The sequence below is a fragment of the Bos grunniens genome, chromosome 1 (genome assembly GCF_055505025.1).
Source record: "Bos grunniens cultivar Pamir isolate PY7600 chromosome 1, Bosgru_T2T1.0, whole genome shotgun sequence".
NCBI classification, from domain to species: domain Eukaryota; kingdom Metazoa; phylum Chordata; class Mammalia; order Artiodactyla; family Bovidae; genus Bos; species Bos grunniens.
Genome location: NC_141165.1, coordinates 61,618,951 through 61,635,757, shown reverse-complemented (window position 1 = coordinate 61,635,757; position 16,807 = coordinate 61,618,951). Strand labels below are relative to the sequence as shown.

The window sequence follows — 16,807 nt, the reverse complement described above, 5'->3', positions numbered from 1 at the left end:
AGGTTTCTTGGCTTTACAATAAAAATAGATTAAGTTGGATTTCATCAGACATAAAAGCTTTTATGTTCCAATGGACACTATCAAGGAACTGGGATAAAAAAGACTTAAAAAATGTTTGCAAATCATATATCTGATAAGGGATTCATATCCTGAATACACAAAGAACATTTATAAGTCAACAATAAAGAGCTAATCCAATTAAAACTGGGCCAAGAATCTAAATAGACATTTCTTCAAAGAAGATATACAAATGGCCAATAAACATATGAAAAGATACTCAACATCATTAATCATTAGAGAAATTCAAGTAAAAATCATAAGATACAACTTTATATCCACTAAGATGGCTATGATTTAAGACATAAAAAAGATAATGATGAGAATATGAAGATTTTAGAATCCTCATACATTGCTGTTGGGAATTCAAAATGGTGTGGACTCCTTGGAAAGCAGTTTGGTAGTTCCCTAAAAGTTAAACATAGAGCTAACATGCGCTCAGGTGCTCAGTTGCTCAGCCGCTCTTTGCGACCCCATAGACTGTAGGCCGCCAGGCTACTGAAATTTTCCAGGCAAGAATACTGGAGTGGATTGCCATTTCCTTCTGCAAGAGTTACCATATAACTTAGCAATTCTGCTCCATAGAATATACCCAAGAGAATTGAAAACATGTTCACACAAAAACAAAGGAAGGAAAATAAAACAACTAAAAGAAAACTACCACTCCTTTGTTGGAACAGATTCCCAATGCCAGAAATGCCAGAAAATCCTGAATCTTGTGGCCAAATACTGGCAAATATAATGTATGGCTTTTATTTTCAGAGTAATTAAAATGCCTTAAAATTGGATAGTGGTGATAATGGTACAGCTTTGTGAATATACGTTTTTTTTAAAAGACACTGAATTGCATACTTTAAAGAGGCAAATTTTATGGCCGGTGGATTTTTAAATGATCTGGAAGCCGTAAAAATAATGAATTAAGCCTTTAAGACTATATAATTTTAAACTTATCTATTTCTGTTTAGTATTCAGTGATTTTTCACAAATGGTCTCCTCAATCTAAAAATCTTGAGAAAGAACTTTGGACATAAGACATGTACATCACCAATAATAAATACTTTCAAAAGTTGTATCTAATTTTATCCAGGACATAAATTTACCAGGGGCTTCCCTGGTGGCTCAGTGGTAAAGAATCTGCCTGCAATGCAGAAGACGGAGGAGATGTGGATTTGATCCCTGGGTCAGGGAGGTCCCTTGGAGAAGGGCATGGCAACCCACTGCAGCACTGTGAAAACCCAATGGACAGAGAGAGGAGCCTGGAGGGCTACAGTTCATAGGGTCACAAAGTCATACACGACTGAAGCAACTGAGCACTCACGCACACAGATTTACCAGAGTATTACCCTATCTCTAGGGTAATGGTTTAAAATGAAGTTGATAGTGAATGAGTAAGGTTCTAAAAGATCTATTGATGAAAACAAAATCAGGGGACTTCTCCGGTGGTTAAGACTCTGTGCTTGCACTACAGGGGTGAGGGTTGATCCCTGATCAGGGAACGAAGATCCCACATGCCATATGGTGTGGCAAAAAAAAAAAAAAAAAGCATGAAATTTGAGAGTAGATAAAAATGGATACATCTTTTAAAAAGAAATAAAATCAGGACAGTCATTTAGTAATGACAGTGGCTAGTAAAAATGCAAAGGTGAGGTTATAGGAGAATAAAAAGTCAGAACAAGACTATTATTTAGTTTCTCAATCATAAAAATATCCTGAGCTTATTATGAAGCATTTCCTTGGACTCTGGACCCTTTTTCTTCCTTTGCCTATTCAGGGGAAAAATTGGATTTTAGCATAGGAAGTAATTTTAATGTTAAGCCCTCTTACAAAACGAGTTCCAAGTACCCTGGGAACAAGTCAAAATCAGGCATCTCTGTGGGGGAAATGCTCATACACTAAACATGGAAGAATAGATTAATTACATAATGCCCCTTTTTGAGGCACAGTGTTGTATTGTTGGCTTTGTTTTCATAAAAGTATAGTGGGTTTTAAATACATGAACTAGCTAATCTCTAATTGGATAGAGAACTGTAGTTTTCTCCTGTTTCAGTTCTTTAGAAATAACAAAACTGCTGCTATGAATATGTTAGAATTCCTGAAAAGAAAACCAGCTGTGATTAGTGTATAATTTTCTGATATGCTAATCTTCAGGGATTTAGTGTTTAACTTAAAGCATTTCTTTATCATTTTTATAATTGTTGTGAATTATGGCATTTTAGCAGCCCATTTAGTATAATTTAACACAAGGTCTAGAGGTATTCAATTAGGATTAGAAATGTACATGTAAGAAGTACTTGTTTAAGCAGCAAATGCCTGTAACAACTCCAAGTCCTTTCACAAAATGTCCTGATAAACTTAAGAGTCTATTGTATCAGATTTCTCATCTTTCAAGCTATATCTGCACCAACATTCACAACAGATATGTCTTGAAGGCCTATATAAAACTCCAGATTCTCAAATACTCCATGACATGTACTTTGGAAGCCCCCGTGACTATTTTCTGCCTATTGCTCTTTATTAATACCTGTCATGCTCCTGGCTTTCTCATGTTTTATTAAGAAGACACTGTTTCAGTATATTCTCACACCACAAGTTAACATCACCAAGTTTGTTACTCTGTTGAGTCAGTTTCCTTCACAGAATAACGTACACTCAACTGTACTTTGCAGGTTCCCCAGCCCACATTCAACCAACCGCAGATTGAAAATATTTGAGGGAAAAAAACCTAGAAAGTTCCAAAAGGCAAAACTTGAATTTGCCACAGGCAGGCAACTATTCGCATAACACTTACATTGTAATAAGTATTGTAAATAATCTAGAGATGATTTAAGGTGTACAAGAGGATGTGTGTACATCACGTGAAAATGGTATACGACTTTATATTAACATAAAGGACTAGAGTAGGGCAGATTTTTTCATCCTTGGGGATCCTGGAACCAGTACCCTGTGGATACTGAGGGATGACTGTACTGGCCGAAGTAATTTCTCAGTTTACTTTTTCTGCTCACAAGAGTGGGTGGTGGATCTGTTCACCTCTTTTGACAGGACACAACATATCTACTTTCTAGCTTGGAACCCTTATCTTCATTTTGGTCCCTGTGACTGGTACTCACCCTGAGCTTTCTTTTTAAAGACATTTTTCATAAAGAAATAAAGATTTCTGCCACTCTATAGGAATTATTTCATAGCAAGGGTGAATGGGGAGTAGGTATGGAGTGTGGCCTGTGAGGCTTTTGATGTATGCCCATCAGCCTTTTTTCATTGGCACAAGGGTTTCAGACCCATCTTATACATTCCCGTAACTAGCCCGGCAATCAACTATTTCTTCAAGGAACTTACATAGGTTTGCTCCCCGGTTGCTCAGCTGGTAAAGAACCCACCTGCCAAAGCAGAAGATGCAACAGACAAGGGTTCAATCCCTAAGTCAGAAAGATCTCCTGGAGAAGGAAATGGCAATCTGCTGTAGTATTATTGTTGCCTGGAAATTTCCATGGACAGAGGAGCCTGACAAGCTACAGTCCATGAGGTTGTAAAGAGTAGGACACAACTGAGTACCCATGCATGCACAGTGGAAAGTGGTATCAGAAACCAAATTCTGGGTAGGAGGTATGATCATTGCTTCTAGGATATTACTGCTGTAGGCTTTTTGCATGCACATTATCTATCTGTCCATCTATCTATTGTCTAATCTCCATACTGATACTTATCATTTCAGTCCCATGCCACAGGATTCCTTCTTGCCATCTCTCTATTTTTATAACCTTTATCTCACAGTAAGAAACCTACTTCTATTGTATATAATATATATATATATTTCCTCAATCTTAGAATACACAGAAATTGCTAGCCCAACTACTATGAAAAATATATCTCACTAGAATCCAATATTTGTTTATAGTTCTTTTTGTCTTTAGCCTAAGAGTATATATCATCAAAAGCTAGTGTTCCAAGTATCTTTGGATTATGGTTTTAATTTGAAAAGCAGTTAGGTTCACTTGCTTTAGTTTGTATTTCATTTGGGTTCTTTTTTCCTATATCTTTCCTGATTTTTTTTTTCTTTTTTGAGTGTATGCAACAGATTTCCAATAGTCAGAACTATACAAAAGACAGACATGCTTAGACAGGCGCCACTCCGCTATACCTCCTTTCGGCTTCTTCCCACCATCTTTCTCACCCTAATCTACTTATCCTCTATTGGTAACAAATTATTTCAGTTTCTAAGTTATTTGGGCTGTGTTTCTTTTTGTACAAATGAGCAGAAACATGTATATTTTCTCATTTCTCCAAATCTGTTTCATAAGAATAACATACCACATATTCTCTTGTGTATTTGCTCTTTTAAAATTTATGCTCCATCCTGGAAATCACTCTGAATCAGTTCATAGAGTTTCATTCCTTTCTGCCTCTGCATAGTCCCCCGTGTACAAATTGGCCATAGTTAATCCAGTCATTCTCTGTGTGAGCATTTAGGTTATATTCAGTACTTTTCAATTGCAATAATATAATTAGTAGTTTTGTGTACATACATTCTTATTTGTTGGAACTGTATATTTACGGTAAGTTTCTAGAATGGAAATGCTGGGCTATAGATAATTTGTTAGATATTGACAAATTCCCCTCCAAGTTTATACCAATTTGCACTCTCAGCGTCAATGTAAGAGAGAGCTTACTTCAACCCAGTCTCAACAACAGAATAGGTTATCTTTCTTTCTTTTTTTTTGGTCAGTCTTATAGGTTAAAAAATGCTTTCTCAATATAGTTTTAATTTGCATTTCTGTTAATTATGAGTGAAGATGACTGTCTTTTCAAATGTATCTTTTTGTGTGTTTGAATTGTCCATGTCTTTTACCTATTTTTCTAGGAAGACTTTGGTCTTTTTCTCCCTTCAGTTATTTTTTAAATTATTTATTTATTGTGGCTGTGCTAGGTCCTCAGTGCCTTGCAAGTCCTTTCTTTAGCTGCAGCGAGTGGGGACTTCTCTTGTCGCAGCACAGGCTCTAGGGCTTTCAGTGTTGCAGCGTGCAGTCTCAGCAGGCGCGGCTCTAGAGCGCAGGCTCCGTAGTCATGGCACCCTGGTTTCCTTGTTCTGCAGCGTGTGGAATCTTCCTGGTACAGGGACTGAACCCATGTCCCCTGAATTGGAAGGTAGATGCTTAACCACGCGATCACCAGGGAAGTCCTTTGCCTTTTTTTTTTTTTGCTTATTGTGTTTTGTGTCATGCAAATGAGTTTGTTTTGTTTTGGGTTTTTTAGCCAACATTATTGATCTTTTCTTTTATTGCCTCTAGATAGTTATAATGGAGAAGGCAATGGCACCCCACTCCAGTACTCTTGCCTGGAAAATCCCATGGACGGAGGAACCTGGTAGGCTGCAGTCCATGGGGTCACTAGGAGTCGGACACGACTGAGCGGCTTCACTTTCACTTTTCACTTTTATGCATTGGAGAAGGGAATGGCAACCCACTCCAGTGTTCTTGCCTGGAGAATCCCAGGGACGGGGGAGCCCGGTGGGCTGCTGTCTATGGGGTCGCACAGAGTCGGACACGACTGAAGCGACTTAGCAGCAGATAGTTATAAGCCTCCCCTACACTCAGGTTACCAGGAATTCACTCGGTTTTCTTCTAACACCTGTATGGTTTCATATGCTTACATTTTCATCTCTGATTTATTTAGAGTTTTTATGATTGCTGGGAGGAATGTATATAATTTTTATCTCTTTGGAATAGCGATGCAATTATACTAGCACCTTTTCTTAAAAAGCCCTTTTCCTAGAGCTACAACCTTTATCATATGCAAAATTTCCATACTTACTTGGGTCTATTTCTGGACTTTCAATTTCAGACACTGGTTTGGTTGTCTATGTACCAGTTCTCCACTGTTTTAATTATACAGACTTTATAGTATGTGTTAATATCAGATATGGGAAGGGTTATCTATAAATGGAGGAACCTCTATATATTACCTGTGAAGAAATTTCTTTCCAAGATACCTAAATGTAATAGGTTCACTGAGTAACATCAACAGCAAAATAGAAAACATCAGTAATACCTGGAAACTTCAGTAAATGAAACATGAACTACCATTGATTCTATCAGCATGCTTCAGATTCTCTTATAAAAATTTATATTCTCCTTCTATAAGAATCTGTGATGCTTTGGTTCCACTCCATTTATTCTTAGTATCACACTTAGCTTATCTAGGACAACTGCTGTGTGAGACGGGACCATAAAATCTCGTGACTAACACTCACGCCAGAGTAATGATTATGGGTTGGTTTGATATGGAATACAGTTCTTATCACATAAATGACCTTCACACGATGAGAGGGCTACATTTTAAAGTACAAACCTAGTACTTCTTGCTCTGAAATAAATTCTCCAAGGTCAAACATACTTAGGATTTTTTTTGTTTCCCTAATTTTCAATGATTTAGAAGGAGGGATATTATTTAACTGCCAACATTTTTACTTAGCCAAAGTCTGTAAAATTTTAGCTGCTGCTTTGCCCTGAGTTTGCTACTAAGTATGTATAAACACCAGATAGTTTGAGCTTACGTCTTGCATCTGATTTAAACAGCAGCAAGGTGTTGGGACTTCCGTCGTGGTCCAGTGGTTAAGAATCTGCCATCTAAACCCTCTTACACTGCTGGTGGGAATGCAAACTAGTACAGCCACTATAGAGAACAGTGTGGAGACTCCTTAAAAAACTGGAAATAGAACTGACATACAACCCAGCAATCCCACTGCTGGGCATACACATCAAGGAAATCAGAATTGAAAGAGACACGTGCACCCCAGTGTTCATCGAAGCACTGTTTATGATAGCCAGGACATGGAAGCAACCTAGATGTCCATTGGCAGATGAATGGATAAGAAAGCTGTGGTACATATACACAATGGAGTATTACTCAGCTATTAAAAAGAGTGCATTTGAATCAGTTCTAATGAATTGGATGAAACTGGAGCCTATTATACAGAGTGAAGTAAGCCAGAAAGAAAAACACCAATACAGTATATTAATGCATATATACAGAATTTAGAAAGATGGTAACCATGACCCTATATCAGATCAGATCAGATCAGTTGTTCAGTCATGTCCGACTCTTCGTGACCCCATGAATCGCAGCATGCCAGGCCTCCCTGTCCATCACCAACTCCCGGAGTTCACTCAGACTCATGTCCATCAAGTCAGTGATGCCATCCAGCCATCTCATCCTCTGTCGTCCCCTTCTCCTCTTGCCCCCAATCCCTCCCAGCATCAGAGTCTTTTCCAGTGAGTCAACTCTTCGCATGAGGTGGCCAATCAAGACAGCAAAAGAGACACAGATGTAAAGAACAGACTTTTGGACTCTGTGGGAGAAGGCGAGGGTGGGACGATTTGAGAGAATAGCATTGAAACATGTATATTATCATATGTGAAATAGATCGCCAGTCCAGGTTAATGAGACAGGGTGCTCTGGGCTGGTGCACTGGGATGATTCTGAGGGATGGAATGGGGAGGGAGGTGGGAGGGGAATTCAGGATGGGGAACACATGTACACCCATGGCTGATTCATGTGAATGTATGGCAAAACCCACCACAATATTGTAAAGTAATTAGCCTCCGATTAAAAATTTTTTAAATGGCAAAAAGAATAAATAAAATAACATTGTATTAAAAAAAAAAAAAAAAGAATCTGTCATCCAATGCAGGAGATGCGGGTTTGATCCCTGGTTGGGAAACTAAGATCCCACATGCTGCAGATCGGCTAAGCCCATGTGCTGCAACTAATAATCTCATGAGACACAAATAGAGAGAAGCCCACGCACTGCAATGAAAAAAATCCCACAAGATGCAGTGAAGATCCCAAGTATTGCAACTAAGACCTGATGCAGGCAAATAAGTACATTTTTTAAAACAACAGAATAAACAGCAGCAGGTGTCAACCCAGACAGATGCAAATCTGCGGTTGTCCCATTGTGGCTATACTTGAGTTATCACTCTGCAGTAGTTACTCAATAAATCCTTAAAATAAAATGTTCATATTTGAATTTATTTGGGGATCACCTAGCATTGGGGATTCATAGAAATCACTTCAGTAAGATATTTTGAAATTATATCTCCATTTATATTAGCAATATAAAACTCTTCAGAAAGTAAAAATAGATCCTACATGCATTCTAAAATTATGTACACACACATACGTATATATGTTACACAATCTATTCTTAACCTGTTGAAGTGGTATATTTGTTTTGGAAGACAGTAAAATCTAAGATGCCTTTATTGAGCTTGGTCGTATTAATTTTAGTGATTTCTTGTTTAATTTACAGTTGGCAATCAGTGGATAAATTATATATCCTTCTGTGGTCTTAGAACACATGCAGAGCTTGAAGGAAACCTAGTCACTGAGCTTATCTATGTCCACAGCAAGTTGCTAATTGCTGATGACAACACTGTTATTATTGGTAAGTACTTGGTCTCTAATTGTGTTCCTTGTCAGTTGACTTACCTCATGCAAAAATCATTCTTTTTATTCCTTTGAAGCTTCCTTTGCAGTTGAGAGTATCAGTATCTAAAACATTTCTGAAGCCATCTTTTTTGCTTATGTCTTTTCTAATCCCTGTTTTTATCTGTGAAGTAACAGAGGCACAGAACAATTAAATGGCCATTGTGCAAATTACAGTGTCCAGAGACAGCAGTCTAACCCAGCAGTGCAGTAATCAGTCTGCGCTCATTAATTCTTTATTATTCCCTTTTTAAGAATTTTGAACAAAAGTGCCTAGATTTCAGGGCTAGAATGGAGAGGTTTGGGAAGGGAAGTGTGTCATAAATGAGTATCTGGTAGCCTGGTAGTACTTTGTATGTGCTCCCACCACATCCACCTAACCAATACCTCAGATCCAAGGTTTTTGCAAGAGTCAGGATCGGAAGGATGTTAAACTATCACTACATCTATGCTTGGAGCTTCCCTGGTGGCTCAATGGTAAAGAACTGGCCTGCCAATGCAGGAGATGTGGGTTTGATCCCTGGATTGGGAAGATCCCTTGGAGAAGGAAATGGCAACCCACTCCAGTATTCTTGCCTGGGAAATCCCATGGACAGAGGAGCCTGCCAGGCCACAGTCCATGGGGTCACAAAAGAGTTAGATGCAACTGAGCAACTATCCAACAGCAACAACAATGTCTATGCTTACCGTTTTTCCCCTGGAGTCAGTATTTTGGATGTTACTAATCTGGTGTGCTGCGATTCATGGGGTTGCAAAGAGTCGGACACGACTAAGTGACTGAACTGAACTGAACTGAATCAGGGTACAGGGTAGACCAGCTTGTGTAGTAATAATACAATGTAGCCCTAGACTGAGGTCTGCAGTCTTCTCCCGCAGCTCTCACCCCATGGACAGATTCAGGGGTGTTACTGGTTGTACTTCTACCCAGATTAGAACAGCCTGCTGAGAAGGGTGGGTTTGCAGCTCCATTCTTTTGTACACCTGGAAAGCTTCATTTTCCCATCGTGGGGTTGGTTTGCCTTCTAATATCATGTTACATGAACATTGAAAGGTCAAGATGAGAAAATGAGTATTAATAATCAGCCAGATAAATGAATTGACAAGGGTGAGGGGATGTTCCTTAAGAGATATGCTGTGTCCCACGGTTGGGCATTCCACTCATCTGTTTTCAATGACATGTAGTCTCTCAGCTATAAGATATCTATTCTTTAAGAAACTAAGTGTCATGGAGTGTTCTGGAAAAAATTTGACAGTAAATATGCCTTTTCCATTTCTATCCTCCACTGAGAAAAGAAAGAAAAATCTCATACCTAGGAGTAATGAGACTGTCTTCTCTGTAACACGATTTGAAAAGAAAGAAAAGCAGTTCTGAAGCCAGAAAATATGTAGATCACAGTGTGGTGATACACACACACACACACACACACACTCTCTCTCTCTCTCTCTCTCTCTCTCTCTCTCTCTTTGGGCCTTTAAGAGAAATATCCGTGTCTTTATAATCTCTTGCCCAATAGGGATCGGAGCCCTTTAAGGATTCATTTCTTCCCCTATCTCCCCTAATAAACAGGTTTTCTCTTATTTCCCCAAGCTATTCTTGTCTTTGCCTCTTTAGAAGCTAATCTCAGAATATTTTTATCTTCAAATTGACAGTGACAATAAGGAAAGGGAAAATACTGATGCTTGTTGAAATGGAAAAACAAACAAACAAAGCCAGATGAAAGTCAGTTGATCTCTTTAGGGAGATTTCAGAATTCTTGAAGTAAAAATTGACAGATGTAAATATTTTCCTTTTAAAAGTCTTTTCGACTTTCAACCTGCTTTACTTTTACATCAAGTATAAATGCAAAGTAGTTTTTAGTATCTGAGTTAAATAAATCTGTAGAGTTTTTGACTTACTTTATAGAAAGGTCTTTAAACTCTCAAAGGCTACAATTTATTTAGACTAGCAATAATTGATTCTTTTTGCATACAGTTATTATCTACTTTCTTGAAACTGAAGATGTGACCTTGAGAGTATGAGAAGTCTCACTTGCTAGTCTTTAAGGGCTGGATTTCTTTTTCTTCTTCCCCAGGGCAGGACAGATTTTCCCCAGGAAAATCCATGGAAAAATCCATGTGTACTTTTGTTCTTTTCACCTCTGTGGGAACTCTGGAAGAAATAGGCTTGTTGTTGCTGCTCTCAGACATTTGGCCTGTTTAAGTTCATAACACAGAGAACAATGTTTAAAATTCTCAAAGAGGACTTGAGAAATTAGGTTGAGGATATTTTACAGGTGTTAAGTCATTAAGAGCTTAAAAGAAGTTAAAGTAACCTGTGATTAAATTTTCTAACATGGCAGACTTAATCCAGAATTACTGAATAATCTATCGTAAGAAAAATGACTAAATGGTTTATCCTTATTTTTTCTTCACAAGGAAATACTTGGTTTCTCACACTGAGATCTCTTTCTTGTATAGCTTTAATTATGTCTTACCCCGGGTGGCCCTGTTGGTTCTAAAATCTGTGACCAAGTCCAGTTTTCTAATTCATCTTATTGGCATGTAACCGAACTAACAGTTATTTTCTTTCCTAAATAAAACAAGGCTATCCTTAAGTAGAAGTTAAGTCTATCCTGTTAACTAAATGAATTGATTTTTTTTTCTTTCTTTTGGTTTCACTAATTCACTGCATGGGCTTCCCAGGGAGCACGAGTGGTAAAGAACCTGCCTGCCAATGCAGGAGACATAAGAGATGTTGGTTTGATCCCTGGGTCGAAAGATCCCCTGGAGGAGGGCATGGCAACCCACTCCAGTATTATTACCTGGAGAATCCCACGGACAGAGGAGCCTGGCGGGCTGCTATGCATTGGGTCACAAAGAGTTGGACATGACCAAAGTGGTTTAGCTCACACGTGCATTCCACTGCACATCACAGTAGGGAAACACAACACGTGCTCACACAGCGCCACTGCCCCGCCCACCTCATGGACTACAGGGGAGGCAGGTATTCTTTTCACCAAACCCCGGAACCACTGGGATGGATACTGATGAACTGGTGCTGAGAGGCAGTCTGCAAGGGTGATATGTGGGAAACCCCATGGAGGGAATGGATCTCGGTGCTTAAAGGCAGGCTTCAGTAAGTGTCTGTAGTTGAAAGGCTACCCTGGTAAAGAGCGAATCCCATGAGTCACAACCCTGACTGCCTTAGGATTGCCTAGTGGCTCTTTTTTTTGTGTTTTTCGTGGACTATTCTTTTTTAATTAATGTATTATATATAGTAAATGGCACAAAACTTCAGTGTACAGCTTAATGAATATTCACATATGTTTACATTTATGTAATCACCACCCAGAACAATATACAGAATATTTCCATCACTCTGATAGGAGTCTTCCTATCTTGACTCAGTTAATCAGATGTTTTCACTGTCACCACAGAACAATTTTGAACACAGATGGGTTTGAGTTCAGATAAATGGAACTCTCATTTAGGGGAAAGTTTATTCATGTCTGCAGTTTACTTTCAAATAGATCCTCTCCCCCTCAAAAAGAAAGTTGGGTTAATTGATAAAAGAATGGAGTGATATTAGGAGAAAATACTAATAATGCCTGGTTCCTACTTCCAGAAACTGTGATTAATTGGTCTGGTTTAGGGCCCAGGTATCAAGGCTTTTTTGCTTTCTTTTTTTGTTTTGGCACCATTATCTTTTGAAAGCTTCCTAGATGATGCTCCTGTGCAGCCAAGCTGAGAACTCCTGAACTGGAGGCACAGGGAACAAAGCAGTTAGAAAGTACTGAGTCGCCCACTAAGGACTTCCCTGGAGGTCCAGTGGTTAAGACCCTGCACTTCCAATGCAGGGAGTATGGGTTTGATCCCTAGTGGGAGAGCTAGGATCCCATATGCCGCATGGTGCAGCCAAAAATAAATAAGTGAATTAATTAAAACACATAGGCCTAAGTAGGGTAGAGTTGGTGTATTAGTTGTCTATTACTGCTGTAGAAAATGACCACAAACTTAGTGACTTGAAACAGCACAAAATTATTATCTAAAAGTTATGTAGGTTAGAAGTCCAACATAGATCTCTCTGGGTTAAAATCAAGATGTCAGCAGGGCTGTGTTCCTTCTAGAAGCCTCCCAGATAGAGCTAGTATAAAGAACCTGCCTGCCAACGCAAAAGATGTAAGAGATGCAGGTTCGATCCCTGGGTTGCAACCCACTCCACTATTCTTGCCTGGAGAATCTCATGGACAGAGGAGCCTGGTGGGCTACAGTCCATGGGGTCACAAGGAGTAGGACAACACTGAAGCAATTTAGCACAAAGGAGAATCCATTTCCTTGCCTTTTCCAGCTTTGAGTGGCCACCCTCATTCCATAGTTCATGGTCCCTTTCTTCTGTCTTTGAAGGCAGCAATGTTACATCTCTCTGAAAGTCCTCAAAGTGTCAACCCATTCTTCTGTAACCACATCTCTCTCTGAATTCCCTTTACTTTTAAAGACTCTTGTGATTATACTGAACACCTAGATAATCTAGGATAATGTCCTTATTTTTATGGTCAGCTGATTAGCACCATCTATTAATTCCATCTGCAGCCTTAATTCCCCTTTACCATGTAATATAACATACCAACTTTGGGTATTATGAAATAGTCATCTCTAGGGGTCATTATTCTGTCTATCACAGGAGAATTAACAATTTCTTAAACAAGACATTTAAAAAAAGCAAAATCACAAAGGAAATGATAGATAAATCTAACTGCATTAAAATTCAGAACTTTATTCATCAAAATATGCTATATAAGTAAAATAAAAAGATAAACCACGAACTGAAAAAAGAGTATTTGCAACACACTTAATACTCTTTGCAACTCCATGGACTGTAGCCCACCAGGCTCCTCTGTCCCTGGGGATTCTCCAGGCAAGAATACTGGAGTGGGTTGCCTTGCCCTCCTCCAGGAGATCTTCCCAACCCAGGGATTGAACCCAGGTCTCCTGCATTGCAGGCAGATTCTTTACCTTTCGAGCCACCAGGAAAGCCCATTCAAAACATATAAAGAACTCAATCAACAAGGAAAGACAATATCCAAAGAAAGATGGGCAGAGGAATTGTATAGGAGCACCCCCAAAAGGACATACCTGAGTCCCATAATATATGAAAGATGTTCATCCTCATTAATATGGTAATGAGGAAAAGAGCAAGTTTTCAAAATACCAATTGGCAAAAATCAAAAACTGGACAGTCCAAGTGCTGGCAATACTAAGCAACACCAGGGACCCACTCTTGTGTACAGAGCCCCGTGAAACTCCCACATGTGCACATCAGGAAACATATACACATCGATGTAGAACTTAACTGTGTATCACAGCAAAACTCTGGAAACTCCCAAACACCCGTCAACAGTAGAAAGAGTAAGTAGATGTGTGGGTGCTCATTTAAGGAAAATAATGCATTACGGTATGTATAAGATAAATCCCAAAGATATGATGTTGAATGAAAGAAGCCAGCCTCCAAAGATTATCTACTATTTAGTTCTATTTACACAAATTAAAAATAAGCCTAAAGTAAACTTGTTTGTTTAGGAAAACATCATCCTAACATAATGAACACAAAATTCTATATAAAGTTTCTCTCCTGGGATGGGAAGGACTTCCATGGGAAGGTAGCTGAGGACTTCTGGAATGTGGTAATGTTCTGTTTTTCAGCTTGGATAATAAATTCAATGGTTTTCTAAAGTCATTACTTAAATTGTACTTATAAGTTTTCATATACTCTTTTCTATTTTGCTATATTTCACAGTATTTTAAAAAGTTCCTAATAACAGGCTTAGAAAAGGTCATTTTCCAAAATTTAAGTGGTTTTAAATTATCGAGACAGTGTCCTAATAAACCAAGGGATTGCAGTCACCATAAAAATACAGAGTACATTTGTTGAAAACAATTCAAATTCTAAGGACTCATATAGAGTAAAAGGTCAAAATTCCCGTAGTGTCTCCTTCCCTTTGCCAGAAAGCACTCACCATCCTTAACCCTTCAGTGTGTATCTTCCTAGAATCCTTGCCCACTCTTCTTCCTCATATTTTCTGTAGAAATGGGTTAATACTATAGCATGCTGTTCTGAATTTGATTTTCAGAATATGGGAATGTTTAACAACAAAAAGGGAGATATATTTACATCCATCAATACCTCATTTTTAGTATCTCATTTATTAAATTCATCTGAGGTTTTCTCTTCCCCTTCTCCACATTCCTAATAAGTAGTAGCCAACTCACTTATCCTGGCTTCCCTGATGGCTCAGTGGATAAAGAATCTGCCTACAGTGCAGGAAACATAGGAGACGCAGGTTCAATCCCTCAGTCTGGAAGATCCCCTGAAGGATTCCAGTATTCTTGCCTAGGAAATTCCATGGTCAGAGGAGCCTGGTGGGCTACAGCCCAAAGGGTCGCAAAGAGTCAAACATGACTGAGCATGAGCACAAGACAAGCACACTCACTTATCCAGTGTGGGTGAGAGTGAGTGCCCTGGGAGACTCCTGATGGACCCTGGAAGTACCAGAAAACACACCCTCTAAGAATTCTAGTTCAGAATGCCAGGAATGCATTCCTCTGCTGGCGAGTGTGGGGCTCACAGTGCTGGGAGGGAGTCTAGAGGGACCGGTGTGAAAATGTGTGTGTGTGTGTATATGCCTATGTGTGTCGGAGGGCTCGTATGCTCAGGCTGCCAGACAGTGAAGAGCAAGGGCTTTCCAATTCAGCAGCCCCGGCCCAACAGCGGCCTCTGCTGGGAACATGTGGTAGTGACGTCCCAGCACTACTCTATATGGTGTCTGCGTCTTTGAGACCTCGTGGACTGTATAGCTGGAGAAGGCAATGGCACCCCAATCCAGTACTCTTGCCTGGAAAATCCCATGGACCGAGGAGCCTGGTAGGCTGCAGTCCACAGGGTTGCTAAGAGTCGGACACGACTGAGCGACTTCACTTTCACTTTTCACTTTCATGCATTGGAGAAGGAAATGGCAACCCACTCCAGTGTTCTTGCCTGGAGAATCCCAGGGACGGCGGAGCCTGGTGGGCTGCAGTCTATGGGGTCGCACAGAATCGGACATGACTGAAGCGACTTAGCAGCAGCAGCAGCAGGACTGTATAGCCCGCCAGACTCTTCTTCCATGGAATTTTCCAGACAAAAATAGTGTAGTGGGTTGCCATTTCCTACTCCAGGGGATCTTCACAACCCAGGGATCTAACCAGTGTCTCCGGCTTGGCAGGAGGATACTTTACCACTGAGCCACCTTGTAAGCCCCAAAGCAGCACTTGGGGGACCTTACTCCTCACCCCTGACAGTTCACACACCTGGGTAAGGGGCAGTTCATGCAGAGAGGAGGCTTCTTTGCTACAAATGCTATGTGCTAGCAAATCTCCCCCTCCTGAGGCAGGTTCTCTAGTGCAGATATTATCCGGGTAACAGTATCTGATAATAATGCCAATAATACTTAGAATTTGTGGAGCAGTTTATAGATCAGTACGTGCTTTCACGTGGGTCTTATTTAATGCTCACAACAACCCGACAAGGTCTATATTATGATCTTGACTTATAAAAGATTAAATTAAAGCTGAGAAAGATTAAATAACTTTGTCCAAATTAATGCTGGGCCAAATGTCAAGCCCAAAGACAAATTTTGTAGTGTTATTTGTCTGCAATAGAGGAGGCAAATTTTATAGTGTGATTAAAATGTAAGTGTATGTGTAAAAGTTGATTTGTCACTAACAAAATAACATTTTTCGAAGGTGGGGCTCACCTTACAGCACCCTAGTAGTGCTCCCAAATTTCTGTGAGGTGTTCCATCCTTTCTCTGTCACCCAGAGTCCCTGTGGGGTACTATTCATATCCGCAGTTATCATAGATTTGTATGTTAATTATGTGACAATATTGTGGCAAGGGCTTCCCAGGTGCACCAGTGGTAAAGAACCCTTCTGCCAGTTCTGCTGCTGCTGCTAAGTCACTGCAGTCATGTCCGACTCTGTTCGACCCCATGGATGGCAGCCCACCAGGCTTCCCCGTTCCTGGGATTCTCCAGGCAAGAACACTGGAGTGGGTTGCCAGTTCCTCCTCCAGTGCATGAAAGTGAAAAGTGAAAGTGAAGTTGCTCAGTCGTGTCCAACTATTCATGACCCCATGGACTGCTGCCTACTAGGCTTCTCCATCCATGGGAGTTTCCAGGCAAGAGTACTGGAGTGGGTCTTGAGGAGCCTGGCGAGCTACAGTCCATGGGGTCACAAAGTCACAACTGAAGTG

At 39.9% G+C, this 16,807-nt stretch overlaps 1 protein-coding gene across 36 annotated transcripts in view; it reads left to right on the top strand.

Annotated features, from left to right (window-relative positions):
• The window catches only part of PLD1 (phospholipase D1), a 273,635-nt gene that overhangs the window by 187,840 nt on the left and 68,988 nt on the right, over positions 1-16,807 (top strand). For all 36 annotated transcript variants that reach the window (XR_015161521.1, XR_015161559.1, XR_015161610.1 and 33 more), the window contains one exon: positions 8,366-8,500. Coding sequence is in view for 31 of the 36 variants with exons in the window: in XM_086394443.1 (XP_086250569.1) it covers positions 8,366-8,500 (135 nt within the window). In the remaining 5 variants the exon portion in view is untranslated. The remainder of the gene's footprint in view (positions 1-8,365; positions 8,501-16,807) is intronic.